This window comes from Pan paniscus, chromosome 2 (assembly GCF_029289425.2).
Source record: "Pan paniscus chromosome 2, NHGRI_mPanPan1-v2.0_pri, whole genome shotgun sequence".
Taxonomy (NCBI): Eukaryota; Metazoa; Chordata; class Mammalia; order Primates; family Hominidae; genus Pan; species Pan paniscus.
Window position 1 is genome coordinate 146,952,264 of NC_085926.1, and position 20,711 is coordinate 146,972,974.

Sequence of the window (20,711 nt, forward strand, 5' to 3'; positions counted from 1 at the left end):
ATCCAGCTAAGCCACTCCAACTTCCAGCCCTGTCAAAATGTGTGAGATAATAAATGTCTGATTTTAAATGGCTAAGTTTTAGGATAATTTGTTACACAGTAATAGGTAACTAATATATTACAACAAAAATTCTTAATACTTTTCTGTGGAGCATGTTTAAAAATAGTGATAATAAAGTGTTTTTACAAATTCTTGAAATAAATTCTAGAGCTGGTATCCCTTACCAATGGAGTATCTTCCAGTAAACTTAAAATGCAAATTTCTGAGTTTTTAAAAAATTGTATTTTCGGCCGGGCGCGGTGGCTCACGCCTGTAATCCCAGCACTTTGGGAGGCCGAGGCGGGCGGATCACGAGGTCAGGAGATCGAGACCATCCTGGCTAACACGGTGAAACCCCGTCTCTACTAAAAATACAAAAAATTAGCCGGGCGTGGTAGCGGGCGCCTGTAGTCCCAGCTACTCGGGAGGCTGAGGCAGGAGAATGGCGTGAACCCAGGAGGCGGAGCTTGCAGTGAGCCGAGATCGCGCCACTGCACTCCAGCCTGGGCGACAGAGTGAGACTCCGTCTCAAAAAAAAAAAAAAAAAAATTGTATTTTCACACTAATTTCAAAATTAAACTGGAAGGTGAGCAAAGTATCATACTGTATCTATGTATCATTCACAACTTGCTTTTTTCTCTCAGTGCTATCTACAGTAGTCCCTCCTTATCCACTGGGGGTATGTTCCAAGACCCTCAATAGATACTTAAAACCATAAATAGTACCAAACCCTATATATAATGTTTTTTCCCTATATATACCTACAATAAAGTTTAATTTATAAAGTAGGTGCAGTAAGAGATTCGTAACAACAAAGAATAAAACAGAACAATTATAACAATATACAGTTGACCCTTAAACAATATGTTTGAACTATGTGATGCACTTACATGCAAATTTTTGTTAACCAAACGTGGATTAAAAATACAGAATGGGCCAGGCATGGTGGCTCATGCCTGCAATCCCAGCACTTTGGGAGACTGAGGCGGGTGGATCATGAGGTCAGGAGATCAAGATCATCTTGGCTAACATGGTGAAACCCGTCTCTATTAAAAATACAAAAAATTAGCCGGGCATGGTGGCAGGCGCCTGTAGTCTCAGCTACTTGGGAGGCTGAGACAGGAGAATTGCTTGAACCCATGAGGTGGAGGTTGCAGTGCGCCGTGATCGCGCCACTGCACTCTAGCCTGGGCGACAGAGTGAGACTCCGTCTCAAAACAAACAAACAAAAAAACAGTATCTGCTGATTGCAAAACTCATGTATATGGAAGGCCAACTTTTCATATATACTCGTCCTGCAGGGCAGACTGTGGGACTTGAGTATGCGCACATTTTGGTATACACAGGGGGCCCTGGAACCAAATCCCTGACAAATACTGAGGGATGACTGTACTGTAATAAAACTTATGTGAATGTGGTCATTCTCTGTCTCTCAAAATATCTTATTGTATATAATATTTTAGAACTGAAACTGTAGAACGTGAAACTGCAGATAAAGAACAACTGTGTTTGGGATTTACACTTATTAGTATTTGTAGCTCTAGTGTATTCATTTTAACCAATTCATAGCATCATACTGCAAAGTAGATTACAATTTATTTACCATTCCCCTACTGGACAACATGTACATTATTTCTAATATTCCATTAAAATAATGCTGCAATGAAAACCATTTTTTCATGTCTCCTTATTTATATTTACAGAGTTACAGATGGTCTATATTCAGCTTCATTATATTTTTGTCCAGTTGCTCTCCTTGGTAATTGGCGCTCCCATCAACAATGCACGAATTCCTATTGCTGCACAACTTTGTCAATACTTGGCATTGTGAGATTTTTTAATGTCTGAAAATATGAAGGGTAAGAGCATCCCCCTATTCCTTTATTTTATGTTTTTGAGACACGGTCTCGCTCTGTCACCCAGGCTGGAATGCAGTGGCGCTATTATGGCTCACTGCAGCCTTGACCTCCCAGGCTCAAGTAGCTGGGACTACAGGCATGTGCTACCATGCCTGGCTAATTTTGTGTATTTTTTTTGTAGAAACAGGATTTTGCCATGTTGCCCACCCCGATCTTGAACTCATGGGCCTCGGCCTCCCAAAGTGCTGCAATTTCAGGCATGTGCCACCATGCCTGCCGCCACTATTCCTTTAATTTGCATCTCCCCAATAATTCTGAATCAGCATATTTTTTCCAGTGTTAACTGGTTATTTGGGTTTTCTTTCTATGGACTCCACATGTACATCCTTTGACTATTCTCCTATTGGGTGGTCTTTTTCCAATTGTTTGGAAAGTTCTTACATAGTCTAGAATTGAATCTTTTGTCAGTTACACTTAATACACATTATCTTCTTCAGTTTTATCATTTTTTACTTTGTTTATGGCACCTTTTGATGCATGGAAATTTAAAATGTAGTGGCATTTAATCAATCTTTTCCTTATGACCTTTTGTGTCTTATTAAAGAGATCACTATCTACCACAAGGACAATCAGGATTATGGCTTCTGTCTCCATTCACAGAGTTTTGTTTCTATTCTGCTTCTCTTTCAAAGATATACTTAGTTTGGTTAAAACCAAAATGACACACAGCTGTGACTTTGAAAATTTTCTCTCTTGTATCACAGCTATGCATCTGCAACTGAAAGCGGTTTCTAATGTGTAATTTAATTCTATCTCAACTGAAATTTCCACCTTTCTTTAAATTTCTAAAATTAGGGTAAAGAATAATCCACCCAACATGCCTATATTTTCTATTCCTAATTATCTGATTCTTGGACCAAAAGTCGGCTCTTTCTCATGAGTCTATGTTAGCTTCATAAACAAGCCCCTTCAGGTCAATCTTTACTTCATTATCCTCCTTTTTCTTCACACTACTTCTCATTATTTAAAATTATATTGACTTGCTTATTGTATATTTCTCTCATCATTACATCATATGCTATATGAAAACAGATAGCCTGCTATATCCCCAACATGTAAAATAATGGAGACCAAGGGGCAGAGATATAATTTGTCTCAGATCTTCTCAACCTTAGTTCAATCTCTTCCCATCTCAAATATTTAGTCTCTTAAGCAGTGTTGTTTTCCTATGAATTACAAAATATAAAATCATAACAAAGATCACTAACATTTTAAAATGAAAAGCAAATTCTAATACCAAAAAATTAAACCTTTAACTTAAATTAACCCAAATTAAATTAAGCTTTAAAGCAGCCACAAATTGCTTTGTGCCATTACTAGAAGAAATATCTCTGCTATTCAGAGGAGTAAGGGCCCCCATCACATTTTGGCCCTAACTAAAACAAATACAGTAGGAAAATGCACCAAAAGGAAAACAAATTATGAGGTAGCTTTGTTCTTTTAATGGGTTATATACTTTAAAAAATAGTCTCTATTTTCTAAACTTCTTGTAATATGGTTTTATAACTTAAAATTTTAAATTTTTTAATTCAAAAACAGAAAAAAAACCAAAAACTAGAAAACAAGGATATTTACTGACCCTTTTTCAACATTTTCTTTTTTGTTGTAGGAACGGATGAAGTTAATGCACATGCAAATGCCACATCTTCTATAACCTTAGAAGATCCTGCTGATAAAACAACAAAGAATTTTAAATTTTTTTCAAATTATCTCCTGTGCTAGAGTACAGGTACTTTCTAAGGGTAAGAAATAGAATACCATTTTCACCCTCTATTGTAAGAGCTTATATTATTAAGTTAAAATATTTGGTAACCAAAATTACTACCTCTGACACTAAGCATATCTTTTCAACTCAGAGAAACGATGTAGTCATTCATGGTAAGACTTGAGGAGAAGAAATGAAAGTAGGAGCAGTCATATGCAAAGTGATTCAGCTCTCAGGTGGAAGGAGAATTTTTCAAGGAAACAAACGGTTTGATTCCTAATGATAAGGCTGCCAAATTTTCAGATCAGTCAAGATGATCAGTTATTTTCCAAATGCAATACAATTTCTCAACGAATGAGAAATATAGTATGATGTGAATTACAGGAAAATAAAACATATTTTAAAGAAAAAATTTGATTATTTTCACATCTGTATAATAATGTAAACAATAATAGTATTGCCAGGAAGACATTCTCAACCTAATTTTGTAATTACTATTCATACTACACACATAGGTTTTATTGAAGTCATTTTATAGGTAGTAGAAAATTGTTTTAAGTATAGTTTAAATATTATTATCCCTTAGATTTTAATTTGCAACTATTTATTCACTTTTCCTCCTTTACAAAATTAATTTAACACCCATGGTTAGCTCCATGAAGAGTTCAAATGTAAACATCAGCCAAGTTTAAGAGCTATTACTAAAACATTCCAACCTAGCGAGATACAAATCAATGGAGCTGTACTTTAATAATCTTGAAGTCTAGATTATGGGTATATAGTATACACATACCTTTCGCCCTGCCTTTAGTTTCAGACTGTACATTTTTCAGTTTGCCTAAAAATAAAACAAAAATAAACATAAAAATGGGCAAAACAGGACATTAGAATATAGGACACATTATCAAATCACATCTATTACATGTTACCTTTCATTTTCTGCGGCAATTCACTTGTTTCAATTTCCTCTGAATCACTGCTTTCTATGTACTGGACAGCAGTTTTTCTTCTAAAATTAAGTATACACAAAGAAATTTTTGGACCAACCCAAAGCAAAATAAGATATACAAACATGTTTAATAAATGCAATAAAAAACTTTTGTCCTACTCATTTATTTTTTGAAAAATTTTTTAAAGATTTTGACAAATGAAAGTCAGATCTGCTAAAAGCATTCTGCTTTCATAACCAGATAGATGCATTAACTATACAAAATGGAGTACCACTGGTATTGTTTTTTGAGACAGGGTCTCACTCTTTTGCCCAGGATGGAGTACAGTGACACAATCAGAAGTCACTGCAACCTCATACTCCTGGGCTCAAGTGATCATCCCGCCTTAGCCTCGGGAGTACCTAGGACTACAAGTGCGTGCCACTACACCCAGCGAATTTCACTATTATTAAAATAAATTTGATAGCCGGGCATGGTGGCGGGTGCCTGTAGTCCCAGCTACTCGGGAGGCTGAGGCAGGAGAATGACGTGAAGCCAGGAGACGGAGTTTCCAGTGAGCGGAGATTGCGCCACTGCACACCAGCCCACCTGACAGAGCGACACTCCATCTCAAAAAAATAAAATAAAATAAAATAAATTTGAAAAACTAAGTCATTCTAAAAAATTAAAAATTTCAATACCAGGTTTAATATTTGGTAGTTCAATTAAAGCATATAAAACTGGAACAAAAAAGAATTGGCTCGTGGCCAGGCATGGTGGCTCATGTCTGCAATCCCAGCACTTTGGGAGGTGGAGGTGGGCAGATCACCTGAGGTAGGAGTTTGAGACCAGACTGGCTAACATGGTGAAACCCCGTTTCTACTAAAAATACAAAAACTAGGCAGGTGTGGTGGTGCGTGCCTGTAGTTCTAGCTGCTCAGGAGGCTGAGGCAGGAGAATTGCTTGAACCCGGGAGGCAGAGGTTGCAGTGAGCCGAGATCATGCCATTGCACTCCAGCCTGGGCGACAGGAGCAAAACTCTGTCTCAAAAAAAAAAAAAGAAAAGAAAAGAAAAGAAAAAAGAATTGGCTCTTATCAAAGAAAATACTTCTAACACAATGAAATAAGCAGCCAAAAGGCAAAAATGTAATTCTTTCACAATAGAAAATTTCATAAATTTTGTGTAGAAAGTTTAACAGTGATTAAGTGCCTAAGAGCAATAAATTCTGAAGTCAGACTGCCTAGCTTTAAATCCTCATTCCACCAGTAATTTGTTATGTGATTTTAAGTAAATTACCTAATATTCTTCAATGCCTGTTTCCTCATAAGAAAAATAGAAATAAAAATATAATCCTCATAGAATAAAATGTTACTACATGCAAAAGCCCCTAAAAGAGTGCCTGTTACACAATAACATAACTATTAGCTATAACATGTGTGTCAGCTGTTGTTAAGTTTTTCTCATGTCCTCACCATTATTATTTCTATGTCCTTTAATCTGATCTTGTCCAATTAACAGTGTTGTGTTACCCAGGTTTATGATAAGTTCAAAGTTGTAACATTTGTCATTTATCTAAATCTGAAGCAATTAGATTTAGATAACACTGATGAGTGCTGGCTTTGTGCTTAGTTCAGACAGCTATTAATGACAGAACAATTAACATAGCCAGTTTCAAAACCTTTGTTGATGAAATAGCTAGCAGAGACAAATTTGCGATGACTTGTGTAGATACTGATGGTAGACAATACAACAAAAGCCCAATTTTTAGACCTACTTCAGAAGATAAATGAAGTTTGTAAAGTTAACAGATTCAAGACAAGATCAGAGGGGAATTACATCTTTTATTCAAATTCTCCCTCTAGTCTATGTTAATATAATACTGTCCACAAATAACTTTATCATGTCTTATTTCCACTCACTACATGTGAAGAACTGAAACGATCAAGAATGCTTTTGTCAAGTTATCTAATAAAATATTCTTCAGTTTTCATCCCCTTAAATCCATAAAGAAAACTTCTAAAATCTCAAAAAAAAGCAAAAATCCCAAGATCTAGATCTTAGTTCCTTGACAAAATAGAAAAAAAGTAGTAGAAAGATGAGTGATTATTAAAATTTACCAATTCATTTCTTTTATAGGTCAGTATCATTCTTCTTCATCTGTAAAATGAGAATACTCTATCTGCCTAAGTCATAGTGATCTTGGTAGTTTCAAATAAAAGAATGTATTTGAAAGAACTACTTAACAAATATAAGGGTCATGGTCATCTCTATCTCTCTCTTTTTCTTTTTTTTTTTGAGACGGAGTCTCACTCTGTCACCCAGGCTGCAGTGCAGTGGTGCGATCTTAACTCACTGCAAGCTCTGCCTCCCGGGTTCACGCCATTCTCCTGCCTCAGCCTCCTGGGTAACTGGGACTACAGGCGCCCACCACCACGCCTGGCTAATTTTTGTCTATTTTTAGTAGAGACGGGGTTTCACTGTGTTAGCCAGGATGGTCTCAATCTTCTGACCTCATGATCCACCCGCCTCGGCCTCCCAAAGTGCTGGGATTACAGGTGTGAGCCACCTTGCCCAGCCTCTATCTCTTTTACACATAAGAAAACAGAGTCTAAATAAACATATGACATAATCAAACCATAATAGTTTACCTTTTGGGGCGGGAGCTAGACAATTCTGACATGCGAAACTTACTCTTCTCCTTGATATCTGAAATACTGGGTTGTTCACTACATCTAGATGCTTCTATTTCAAAGAAAAATGCAAATATAAAGTATTAGTAAGGTGTCTTAGAAACTAGTATTATCCCTCTTAAAACCTTGGTTTTCTAATTACTGATTTTCAGTTTTCTTAACATCTTCATTCCTTTCATTACCATTACTCTATTTTCTCTACTTTTTTCCTAATCTAGTATTTCCTCATTTCTAATTAGAAAGTACCTTCAAATTTTTATGACCCAGTCTTTTCTTTGTACTCATCCAGCCCATCCCCACACTAGCTGAATGTCTTGCTGTACCAAGGCAGCTAAGAGCTATTGGAAAAAAAAATCAACAGAACCACAAATAGGTGCTGTTATAAATTTACATGTTCAAATCTCAGATGTCACCTTGTGTCACTTGGTAACTCTTTTTACTAAACACTGTTCAGCTCCCCTACCCATTTATCAGCATGATCCATACCAGAATGATCCATACTACATTGACCCCTTTGCCTAGATTATAACTCCTTTTATTCCAAGATGACCTATTTCACTTTACAAAGAAAATGAGAAGGTATCTTCCATAAAAATCTCAATTTTCCTATCTTTTAATCCACTCATTTATCTATACTTTCCTTCAACCTTACTTCTTTCCTTCTACTGCTAACTCATCTACCTAACTCATCTAGGTAGATGAGTTAGACCACAGAACAAAATCAAAAACAAAAAAAAACCTCATCTTACCCTAACTCAGCCACCTTTCTATTTCTTTCCTATCCCAAACTTAAGTAATAGCACCAATTGTTATTTACAATTTTTCACCTACTACTCTTAAAATATTTTCAGTCTGCTCTAATCTATCTTCAGAAATTAGCTTTATGAGGGTCATTTAACTGTAAAATCCACAGATCTCTTTCCATTTCTCCTATGACTTCAGAATTTGGCTCTAAAGCTAGCTTTCTAGCATTATCTGCTGTTATCCATGCATATTACATTTTAAATACAATAAAATTCACTGAGGTCCCAGAATAAAACATGCTCTTTTTAAAGTACCCTTTCATGAGATTTTTTTTCACAACCCAAAATGCTCTTCCCCAGTTCTCTAAATGTTATACTACCCAATTCAATCATCTCCTTCATGAAACCTTTCCTATCAGTACTCAGGGAAGACCTTTTAAAAAAGAGATCCTAAATTTTTGTACAGTACAAAGCCAAAACTAGAATTACAATATTAGGCTGAAAAAACGCAAATCAAATATTGGGTCATATTCAAATTAAAGTTTACCAGATCAAATATTGGATCATTTCAAAATGAGCATTTACCTTTGCTTAGTCCATCTGCCTTTTCACTGGTATTGTTTCCTCCAAGTTTCATAGAGTCATCGTTAACATTACATTCCTGGGTAAATAGGCATATTTCTTAAACAGTACTGCTATCAGTTTTAAATAACTTTAAATGCATCCTGTTTTATATTGCTTTACTTTGCATAATAAAAACGACTTAAATTGCTACCCAATTCTGGAGCAACTGAAGGGGAGGGTGAATAAGTGAAGAGGAAAATATACAAATTGATTTAAAATTTTTTCACGGGTTATCTCAAAAATAAATAAATAAATAAAACTACTTGGCCTTCACCTTTTCGAAAGGAATACCGAAAGCAAATCTCAATTATAAATGACACATTATTGTGAGAAAAATTCAAGAACTGGGATTTACTTTATAATTAAGAATTCTCAGACTTCAAACTTTTCAAACCAATGTTCCATGTTCAGATCTTTAATGAGGCTGCCATTGTCATCCTCTTTTTCTCTAGAATTTGCAGGGCAAATAACTCTAATATATAATAGTACAGGTCCCAGAGTGTCCTCTCTTCTTACTCCATGGGGTATTTTCCTGCTAGCCCATTTTCTTTTTCTTTTCCAATGTACCTTTGTTTCCAAAGGCACCAATGTACATGAATTGAAAACAATTTTATAAAATTTGAATTGTAAGCACTTAAAAAATCCCCCCTTAGAGTTGAGTCTTACTAAAAATGTGGTTGAAAAGGTTCATCCTCTTTAAAGGTACCAATAAAAAAAAATTAAAAATCTGCCGGGCGCAGTGGCTCATGCCAGCACTTTGGGAGACCGAGGCGGCGGATCACCTAAGATCAGGAGCTCGAGACTAGCCTGGCCAACACGGCAAAACCCTGTCTCTACTAAATAGACACAGATTAGCCAGGCATGGTGGCGGGCACCTGTAATCCCAGCTACTTGGGAGGCTGAGGCAGGAGAATTGCTTGAACTGAGGAGGTGGAGGTTGTAGTGAGCCAAGATTGCGCCACTGCACTCCCTCTGTCTCAAAAAATAAAATTAAATTAATTTAAAATCCCAAATACAATATTTTTAGAGATATGTAACTAGAAGAGTTACTTTAGACAGTTAATGTCTAAGCATTAGCTCCAAGAAAGAGATGGTAAAAATGCTTTTCATCAAACATCCTATCAAGTCTTCAATAATTACTATAACCATTTATATTAAACAGTATGCAAAAAAACTAAATGTTTACTCAAACATAAAGGATGTCCTTTGCATTCATCTTGTTTTTTTTTTCTCTGAGACAGAGTTTCACTCTTGTTGCCCAGGCTGGAGTGCAACGGCACAATCTCGGCTCATTGAAACCTCTACCTCCTGAGTTCAAGTGATTCTCCTGCCTCAGCCTCCCAAGTAACTGAGATTACAGGTATGCGCCACCACGCCCAGCTAATTTTGTATTTTCAGTAGAGACAGGGCTTCACCATGTTGGTCAGACTGGTCTTGAACTCCTAACCTCAGGTGATCTGCCCGCCTCAGCCTCCAAAAGTGCTGGGATTACAGGAATGAGTCACTATGCCCAGCTTTGCATTATTCTTTATATTAAAATATTTTGCTCAGCAAACTTTTTCTCTATAAAGTTCAAAGATAAACTTTTTATCAAGTCCAAGCTGGATGAAATAATAGTATGTTAGAATCTAGGGGAATTTAAATCAATATTTCAGTCTACTTATGTTTGGAATATCTAAACATACTTGAAAGAGTGACAATTTTTTTTTTTTTTTAAATAAATCCCTGGCTGGAAATCACATCTTCAGCTGCCATTTCAATTAATGTAGCAACCCAAATATTCTAAAACCTTTCTACTATAAAACACACTTTAAATATATAACTTATCTTGGGGAAAAATAAGAGAAATCCTTATTGTTAATTGATAATTTCTCAATTAATAATTGAGACTAAAGCTGTAAGTAGTCTTATGTGCTTCTATCAAATCTGGTAACCTAAAACTTCAGTTTCAATAACCAAATGTAGGAAGAACAAGACAAAAAACATTAGGTTGCTCAGGGTGAGGAATTGAACCTGAGACTTCAACAGGTTTAACTCTCAATAAAAGTAGAAAGTAGGAAGTAAAACTAAGTGCAGACATTAATAAAATAAAATCTCAATAGCACTGACAGGAAACTGATGTACTGCCTTCTCTGAAAACTAAAAACTAGGAAGAATGGTAATTCAGAAGAGTTCAGAAAAGAAGTATATTGCATACATCTTTTTGCTATTTCCTTCTATTTAAGTTACTTGAATTTTCAGGTAAGAAAAGAAGTAACTGTTCCTCTCTAGTAACATTTATTTTTCTCACTAAACTAATTTTTAATTCTTAGAAACCAAATATAAATGTATGTTTATATTATATACATATATATATGTATATATATATACACACACACACAAATTTTCAAGAAAAGTCACCCTTATTCTCATCACTAGGACATAAGTTATTATTAACATTTTGGTACAGATAGTGTAGTGAATGGACTTAAAACACACATGAATATATTATTTACAAAGTGAGGAACCAAACTCCACACAAAGATTTGTACCTGTCATTTTTTAACTAAAAAGAATCATGAAAGTGATTATTCATCAAAAATAATACTTAATGGTTACATAATAGTAAGTTTTATGGCTATATCGTTTAACTGTCCCCTTGTCAAAAGATGTTTCAAATTGTCCACCTTTATTTTATTTTTATTTGTTTTAGAGACAGGGTCTCACAATGTCACTGAGGGTGGAGTGCAATAGTGCAATCATAGCTGACCATAGGCTCAAACTCCTGGGCTCCAGCAATCCTCCTGCTTCAGCCTCCCAAGTAGGTGGAACTACAGGTGCCAGTCACTATGCCCAGCCTTTAAAACAATGTTGAGGGGAAAAAAAAAAAAAAAAAAAGCTGTATTTTCTTTGGAAAAAATGAATTTCTGGTAACTCCTTTCAGATAGTTTCTTAGAAATGGCATTATTGACTGGCAAAATTGTTCAAAGATTATAAACAATTTTAAGACTCCTGATACAAATTATCAATTGTTCTCAAGAATGTGATACCTGCTGGTGGCTCACACCTATAGCCCCAGCACTTTGGGAGGCTGAGGCAGGTAGATGGCTTGAGCTCATGAGTTCGAGACCAGCCTGGACAACATGGCGAAATCCCATGACTTGAGCCCGGGAAGCAGAGGTTACAGTGAGCTGAGATTGCGCCACTGCACTCCAGCCTGGGCAACAGAGCCACACCTTGTCTGAAAACGTAAAAAGAATGTGACATGAACTTTCATTCTTATCAGCAACACATAAAAGACAGAGAGACCATTCATCGCATTTCTGAAAACACAATTTCTTGGTAGTTTTTTTTAATGATGAAATTTAAAGATTTCACAATAAACTGGAGGTTTCACATAAAGCGCACTTACTACTACTTTACCTTCTTCAGTAGATTCTTTTTAACTCTTTCAATAGGAAGAGGTCTGCCATCATGGAAGTTGGTAAGGATTACTGCAATGGCTGTAAGAGTTTTACCCTTAAAAATGTTTTAAAAAGATAAATGGTCAGATTGTGAAACCCAGTTCACCAGAAAAACATTCCCATTTTAAAATCAAGTAATCGAATATCAAATATCATTCAAGATCACAAAAGTGTACTGTATATTAATGAAAAATGAGTATTTCATTTAGTTAGAAAATGCTTTCCCCCACTGCATTATTAGGGAATTATTAAATGATTTGCACTATAAAATACTACAAGTATCTCTGAGAAGTGTCATTTTATTGAATGACTGCTATTCTACAATTCTACATTTAATCCTGAACTCTTGATTTTTATCATGCAACTATTTATAACTACTCATTTGCCATGAAGTTCAGAGCTAAAGTGATTAGTAATTCCAGTATGCATATAATCATTTTATTAAAATTTGACTTAAAGATAATACCAAGCTTAAAAGTCATAACTTCTCCATAAAGCATAAAAGATATATTTCTTATGCATTTTTCTTAAGTGGAAGCATGTGATTTTTCAATATTTACTGCAGCTTAATTCATAGTTGGCAATACATTAGTAAATCTCTGGCAATTTTAAAGCAGTGTAAATAACAGCAGTTTTCAAAGTGTGGTCCACAGGCCACTGGGGATGGGGAGGGTTTCCCAGGAGCCCTTCATGAAAATGCGAAGTCAAAACTGTTTTTATAATACTACTAAGACAGACCTTACTCTGTTAACATCTGCACTAATCCTACAAAAAGCCCAAATAACAATGGTCAAAAAAGTGCCCCAGCATAAAACAAAGCAGTTGGCACTAAGGTATATTAGTACTAGTCATCATATTCTTAACTGCCACATACAGTTAAAAAAAAAAGTTTTCCTTAAGAATGTTCTTGGCTGGGCACAGTGGCTCAGGCCTGTAATCCCAGCACTTTGGGAGGCCGAAGCGGGTGGATCACCTGAGGTAGGAGTTCAAGACCAGCCTGACCAACACGGTGAAACCCCGTCTCTACTAAATACAAAAAATTAGCTAGGTGTGGTGGCGCATGCCTGTAATCCCAGCGACTTGGGAGGCTGAGGAAGGAGAATCACTTGAACCTGGGAGGCGGAGGGTGCAGTGAGCCAAGACTGAACCATTACTCCGGCCTGGGCAACAAGAGTGAAACTCCATCTCAAGAAAAAAAAAAAAAAAAAAAAGAAGAATGTTCTTGACGAAGCAGTACACATTAATTTTATGAAGTCTCATTACTTCAGTACAAATCTTTTTAATATTCTGTGTAGTGAAATGGAAACTACATATGAACTACTTCTGTTGCATATCAAACTATGAGGGTTAGCTAGAGAAAAATCACTCAAGATGGGAGTTATAAGCTCAACTAGTCACTTTTTTCATGCGACACCATTTTTACTTGAATGACAACTATCAATCACGACTGAGTGTCTGAAAGATACTTTCTAGAAAATGAACAAAGTGAGGCTGTCATCTACAAAGGAAACAACTGAGCTTGTCAATGATAAAATGTGAGTTTTCAACAGAAAATTAGAATGTTGGAAAAGTTGTGTGTGACACTATGAACATAGTGCCTTCCCAAAATGTAAATGATTTTCTAATAACATCAGTGGTAATATTAATGAATGTAAGTTTTGGATATTGCATATGAAATACATCAACATTTAGTAGGTCTGCCCAACTCAATGAACCAACATTTTCTAAATGAGCAATGCCTGGTGTTATAAAATCATACATGGGTAAAATATCCATTCAATGAGCAAGATACACAAATAGATTTCAATGAAACGGTATAAAAAGCTCACTGATACGATTTAGCGTTCCATATTACAACAATTAACCTTTAATAAACTAATATTTATTGAATTTTGATGCAGTATATCAAAGAAATCTGCAATTATCTAAAAAGCTATTACAATACTCCTCTCTTTACAGCAACATACCGTCGTAAGGACAAATTTTCTTCATATACTTCAACCAAAACAACCTAACAGAACAGACTGAATGAAGAAGCAGGTGAGAATTCAGCTGCCATCTATTCGGCCAAACACAGAGATGTGCAAAAATGTGAAACAATGCCAGTTGTTGCAACAAAATTGTTAATGTTTTGGCATAGTTATTTTTCTTTTAAAAATATGCTATTTATGTTAACAAGCAATGAGTTTGTACTGCTATCTTTAGCTACCACTGCCTAATACTATAACTACTGATAACAGCACACAAAAGCAAAAGCTCTTTGAGATCAGTAATTTTTATGAGTAGAAAGGGTTACTGAGACTGAAAAATATAAAAACTGCTAGTGTAAGGACACATAAGTATCTATTTAATACTCTGCATACCACAATATTTGTGATGGAATACAATTTCACATAACATTGTTTTGTCTTTACTTTTTAAAAGAAAACCTATGAAAGACAGGTCACCCTGAATTTCAAAGAGCAAAGAAAATTGAGAAACATGGCCAGGCAGGGTGGCTCACATCTGTAACCCCAGCACTTTGGGAGGCCAAGGCGGGCGGATCACTTGAAGTCAGGAGTTCAAAACCAGCCTGGCCAACGTGGTAAAACCCTGTCTCTACTAAAAATACAAAAATTAGCTGGGCATGGTGGCACATGCCTGTAATCCCAGCTATTTGGAAGGCTGAGACAGGAGAACTGCTTGAACCTGGGAGGCAGAGGCTGCAGTGAGCCAAGATCGCGTCACTGCACTCCAGCCTGGGTGACAGAGCAAGACTCCATCTCAAAAAAAAAAAAAGAAAACTGAGGAACACATCTTTATACCACTATTTTAAGTAAAAACTATAGGAAAAACTGTGTTCTACAAAGATAGTAAAATCTAGTCCCAAACTGGTACCAACATATTCCTATCTCTTTTTACTTCAAAATTACTTTCTAGAAAATCATAATCACAAAATTAGATTTTATTAACTAAAGAAAAAAATAATTACCAAACCCATATCATCAGCTAAAATTCCTCCATGGACATTTTCTGGTCGGTCCTTCTCAGAAAAATTTGTTATTGTGTTATAGTATAAGTCATTTCGCTGTTCCCAGAATGGTGGAAGTTCTTTGCTGTTTTCCCGTGACACCATCCAAGCTAGAGCTTGTTTTTGATGTGGAAGCAGTGGTGTTTCAATAGCCTATAAATAAAAAGTCATAAAGGGAAATACATTAAGCCATTCCTTTTTTCACATGCAGATCCTGTGATTAAACAAAAAGTAGATTCTAAGTATATTTAAACATTCTGAGTAGTCTTAAATAAAAAATATTGGTTCAATACCTCAGCTGGTTCCATTTCATGGGTTTTATCATCTTCTTTTAAATCTTCAAACAATTTGTCAAATTCTGTTTTAAGCTACAATAAACAGCAACAAGAAACAATGTAAAACAAACTAATTAAAATAATACTTGCATTTAAGTCAGATTTGAAATCATTTAGTTAATTAACTGGCGTTAATGTCAAACGGGCCAGGAGTGGTGGCTCATGCCAATAATCTCAGCACTTTGGGAGACCAAGGTGGGAGGATCACTTGAGCTCAGGAGTTTGAGACCAGCCTGGATAACATAGTGAGAGATCCCATCTCTACAAAAAAATTTGTAAAAAATTAGCCAGGCATGGGGGTGAATGCCTGTAGCTCTGGCTCCTAGGGATGCTGAGATGGGAGGATCACTTCAGCCTAGTAGGTAGAGGATAGAGTGAACCATGATTATGCCACTGCACTCCAGCCTGGGCAAGAAAGTGAGACCCTGTCTCAAAAAATTAAGAAATTGAAATTAAATTAAATTTAAAAACCACAAACTAGTCAAACGCCAAAAAGGCACATAAATCAACTCTAAGATTACACTACTCACTGAAGAGCGAATGAACAGGTGCTTTAGTTGTTAGGAGGTAAAAGAATATAAAAGAATTTTAAGTCCCGAGTTTCAGTCACAGTTTTATCACAAATAAGCTTATATGTAAGTTTCAGCAAGACTTGACCTTTATGGCCCCATGTCTTATTCCTATAAAATGAAAGGGATGAACTAAATTTAGATTGTCTCTAAGGTTCCTTCTGCCATTAAAATTCTGTGATGCTATCAGTTGTATTCAAAGTATTTTCTCAGTCCTACCAGGTCAATGACATTCCATTTATTATTACTGCAATAAGGAACTTGCCATGCACTATAGGATAGTTTTATTATTATGCTAACTTAATTGACTATTTAAACTAGGTTAGTCCAATTTTATATCAACATATATGTGATACAGATATTTGTGAAAATTAACACATGAACACAGCAGCAGCTCAGAAGAAATCAGGCCAGGTCTAAAAAATCAGAAGTAACCTGGGGCTTATCTACCAGAAACAAGCTCAAGTCCTTCTAACAATAAGCAGGGTAAATATGGTAACTACAATTAGTAGATAAAAGGACTAACACTGGTAGATACAAACATCAAAAAAGTTTTAATGTTATTTTTAAATTGATCTGCATTAATTTACTTTATATACTTTTTTTTCAAAGAAATTCAGCATAACTCATCCTAAATTACAAATTAGACAATGTGAAGAATTTGGAGTTAAATCTTTAGCACTGCATTTGCAAAATTACTGAAAGGAGTTAAGTCTCAGCTTCAATTTTTTTCTTAAAATTACTACTTAAACATTTAAAACATTTCAAATACAAAAATATGCCATGCATAAACAGGAACGTGTGTGTTTTGTATGTTAGGTACAAATGTTCACGTATGGATTTATTCCTTATCAGTACTTTTTATATAAAATGTTAACATATATATATTCTATTTATTCTATAACATGTTTCATTATAACTTAATATATTTGAAGACCACAAATACCCACACGTACATATTCATCCTGTTCTTTTAAATACAAACCTGCAACATTTAAAATTCACTTTTAGATTATAAAATAAAAGAGAAGCACACCTGTTCAGTTGTCATCTGTACTGCAGCATGCGCTGGCATACTATAGCTTGGTCCAGCTCTTCCAGAGCCCCAACCACTTTCCAAATTGAATCCTAAAGCTATAATTTACAAAATAAAAAGAATAAAGCCATCAAATAAAGTAGGTTTTTATCTTTTATTAAGTAGCTTTTAAAATGTGCATTAACAGGGCTGGGTGCTGTGGCTCATGCCTGTAACCCAAGCACTTTGGGAGGCCAAGGCAGGTGGTTTGCCTGAGTCCAGTAGTTTGAGACTAGCCTGGGCAACATGGTGAGATTCTGTCTCTACAAAAAATACAAAAATTAGCAGAGCGTGATGGTGTGCGCCTGTAGTCCCAGCTACTCAGGAGGCTCAGGTGGAAGGACTGCTGGAGCCCAGGAGGTCAAGGTTGCACTCAGCCACTGATCGTGGCCACTGTACTCTAGCCTGGGTGACAGAGCAAGACTCTGTCTCAAAATATATACACAAATAAATAAATAAAACATGCATAACAAACTGCATTAAAAGCCTTGTATTTTAGAGGTATTTTAAAAGCTAAATACTAAATCACTAAAAAAAACAAGTAATTCCACATTATTTGAACAAACTCTTGCCAAGCAATCCTTTTCATTCGCTATCAGATTATTTTTGCCTAAAATTTATCAAAAAGAATGTTTAAAGTCAGGGGTTTCCAGATGTTACCATTAGGGAAAATTAGGGGAGGGTATATATGAGACTTCATTGCATATATACTTTTTCTTTAATTTTTTTAATATCCCCTCACTCGTACTGTGTATATTTTTATGTGTGAATCTATTTCAATAGAGGCAAAAGGAAAAATCAGAGATTTCCTCAAAAAGACTCCTGAAAAAAAGTTGTACCTTGGAGCCTTGAGCACAAATTAGCCAACAAACTCCAAGAGAGAATAAATGTTTCATAATCCCTGCATCTTACAATATCAGAATAATATTAAGTGAAACCCTAAACTTACTTTTTGGTGCAGGACCCAATTTAAATCCATGTTTCTTCAACTGATCTGAAACCGCTTTTCTATTTTCTTCTTTTCCCCAAAAAGTCATATGCAGAGGCATGGTAAAAGCATTGTTTGCACCAAAAGGAACTACCCTATTATATTTGGGAGAAAAAGAAAGGGAAATCAGAAGCATTACTTTTTATCCCCATTAAGAATTAGTTCAATATTTTAAGTGTATCATTTACATTTTACATTGAAGTAAAGTAATAAGGAACTAGTTGGGCAGACATGAAAGAAAAAAAGGAAAAGAAATAGAACCATAAACAATCAGAAGAGTGATTTTTAGAAACAGAGTGCCAGAAAAAATTGAGAAAATGGAATAAAGCAGTTTTAAAAATGCAAGGATGGCCTGTAAACAAGATTGTAATATAAGTAAAATAAGTTAAATCAAAGGGTAGAGTTTGGCTAACAGAACCACTGAGGGTAGTAACTCATTCTGCTTGGAAAATGGGAAATGCAAGAACTTGTGATTCACTAAGTTATTCTCAATAACTGAAAAACCTGATAAACTGAAAAAGGAGAAAACAAAGTGAGACATTATGAGCATTTATTTTCTCTTCCAAACTCACCTAGGATTATATGAATATCCTAAAAATTAGAATTAGAATATCAAGATCCTAAATATTCCAGATACTTAAATTGAGATCACAAGTACAAATGCCTAAAAGAGAAAAGGTAACTGAAAGACTGAAAGAGTTTAGAAAAAGAAAAAAGAAACAGGTGATAAAACTGGGAGAGCATATGCCCTAGCTAAAGGGAGAGTTCCAGTCAACTATTGTCATATGGAAGTGACAACTCATCCTGCATTGCCAGATTTCCCACTTGTCAAGAGAAAAATAAGTTTTTTGTATTTAAGAAAATAAATTAATATGTATAAAATGCAGACTTAGCTATTTCAATAATTAGTACTGAACGAAAAAATGTCTAAAACACTGCAGGGCAAAATGAAATTCACCTACATCATATCACAGAATACCAGTTTATAACCTCTGATATAAACAAACACTTCCAGGCTGGGCACGGTGGCTCACGCCTGTAATCCCAGCATTTTGGGAGGCCGAGGCGGGCAGATCACCTGAGGTCAGGAGTTCGAGACAGCCTGGCCAACATGGCAAATCTCTGTCTCTACTAAAAAATACAAAAATTAATTGGGCATGGTGGCAGGCACCTGTAGCTACTCAGGAGGCTAAGGCAGGGAGAGTTGCTTGAACCCTGGAGGCGGAGGTTGCAGTCAGCCGAGATCACACAACTGCACTGCAGCCTAGGCAACAGAGTGAGACTTCATCTCAAAATAAATAAATAAATAAATAAACAAACAAACAAACACTTCCAAATTCCTAAACCTAGGTACCAAAAGGTTTGGAGAAATGGAATGTACTTCCTAATATTTGAACCAAGGTCTATTTTCTCCATGGTAATAATTCCATAGGAAAATGAGAGGACAATTGTTTGATGGCTGGGGTAGTAGAAGTATGTAAAAGGAGAAATAAAACATTTATTTAACACGTACCAAAAGTACAGTGATAGAAATTGTTAGCATACCTTTATAGGCTCTAACAAGAAGCCCTAACAAGTTCAAAGATGACTATAATTCACAATTATTAAAACTAAATTCTGAAAGTACATTACCCTTCAATTTGTGCCAATTTGTTGTCCATGATATAGGCCAAAGCACCTGCAAGCTCTTTCTTTAAATGGCCAACTTGATTTCCATTCACATTGTTTACTTTAATTGCATTCTTATCATAAGGGTTATTAGGATCTCGTTGTAATGCAACCATTTCATTATTATTAACCTAATAAAAATGATAAACAGATAATATTACATTATAAATAATAGACAATAACTTTGTTATACTTTATCCGGGATTTCCATTCATTTTTTAATGCTACTGCTAAACACTGCACTAAGAAAAATATATTTTCTAGACATAAACTACAGAAATATTAATATATATTATTATGACTCCTTAATATTATTTTTCTAATCTATATTCATTAGGAAGTTAACAAATCCTTAATGTCTTAAAAAATAGTCAAATGTAAACTAGCAAATTCAAATTATCTAAAATTTTCAACATCATAACTTCTGAAAAATAGCCAACCCTTATTGAGCGCTTACTATGTGCCAAGCATTGGTCTAAGTACATTGCACAGACTGACTTTTTAAATCCTCACAGCTCTATTGGGAGGTACTATCATTATTCCCATTTTACAAATGAAGAAACTGAAGCACAGAAAAGTAACTTGCCCAAGGTCACAAAGCTAAAAGGTAGCAGAGCTAGAATCTGAACCCACACCGGGTGGTTCCTGAACCTCAATTCTCCAGAATATAAAAGTCAGGGAATAAGGCATTTATAAGTCAGGATGGAACTAGGTAAGAAAAATATATCCAGCCTTCTTCAACTCATGCCATTCTGATTCTACTTTATTAAAAACTGTATGATGTAACTTAAATATTATGATGTATATTTTTAAAAACTGAAGGAGGGTAACACAATAAAGAATGGTAGAATGAGGACTTTCAAAAATTCCTCAATAAAGGCAACAAAAAAACTAGATAAATTATTTGTCAGAATCAAATGTTTCAGAACACTGAGAACTAAATCAAAGGCTTGCAGAAATCTGGGTAACATTT

General features: G+C 35.3%; 1 protein-coding gene across 8 annotated transcripts in view; it reads right to left on the bottom strand.

Moving 5' to 3' along the window:
• HLTF (helicase like transcription factor) overlaps positions 1 to 20,711 on the bottom strand; it is a 56,847-nt gene that overhangs the window by 26,368 nt on the left and 9,768 nt on the right. For 4 of the 8 annotated variants that reach the window (XM_008951884.4, XM_003826487.5, XM_008951882.4 and 1 more), the window contains exons 3-13: positions 19,703 to 19,869; positions 18,032 to 18,165; positions 17,044 to 17,141; positions 15,397 to 15,471; positions 15,065 to 15,256; positions 12,053 to 12,148; positions 8,612 to 8,687; positions 7,242 to 7,335; positions 4,593 to 4,672; positions 4,457 to 4,501; positions 3,538 to 3,627 (exon numbers count right to left, since the gene is read on the bottom strand). In XM_008951884.4, coding sequence (XP_008950132.1) covers positions 3,538 to 3,627; positions 4,457 to 4,501; positions 4,593 to 4,672; positions 7,242 to 7,335; positions 8,612 to 8,687; positions 12,053 to 12,148; positions 15,065 to 15,256; positions 15,397 to 15,471; positions 17,044 to 17,141; positions 18,032 to 18,165; positions 19,703 to 19,869 — 1,147 coding nt within the window. The remainder of the gene's footprint in view (positions 1 to 3,537; positions 3,628 to 4,456; positions 4,502 to 4,592; positions 4,673 to 7,241; positions 7,336 to 8,611; positions 8,688 to 12,052; positions 12,149 to 15,064; positions 15,257 to 15,396; positions 15,472 to 17,043; positions 17,142 to 18,031; positions 18,166 to 19,702; positions 19,870 to 20,711) is intronic. The other 4 variants (XM_055110597.2, XM_008951885.4, XM_055110596.2 and 1 more) reach the window with 1 other exon arrangement.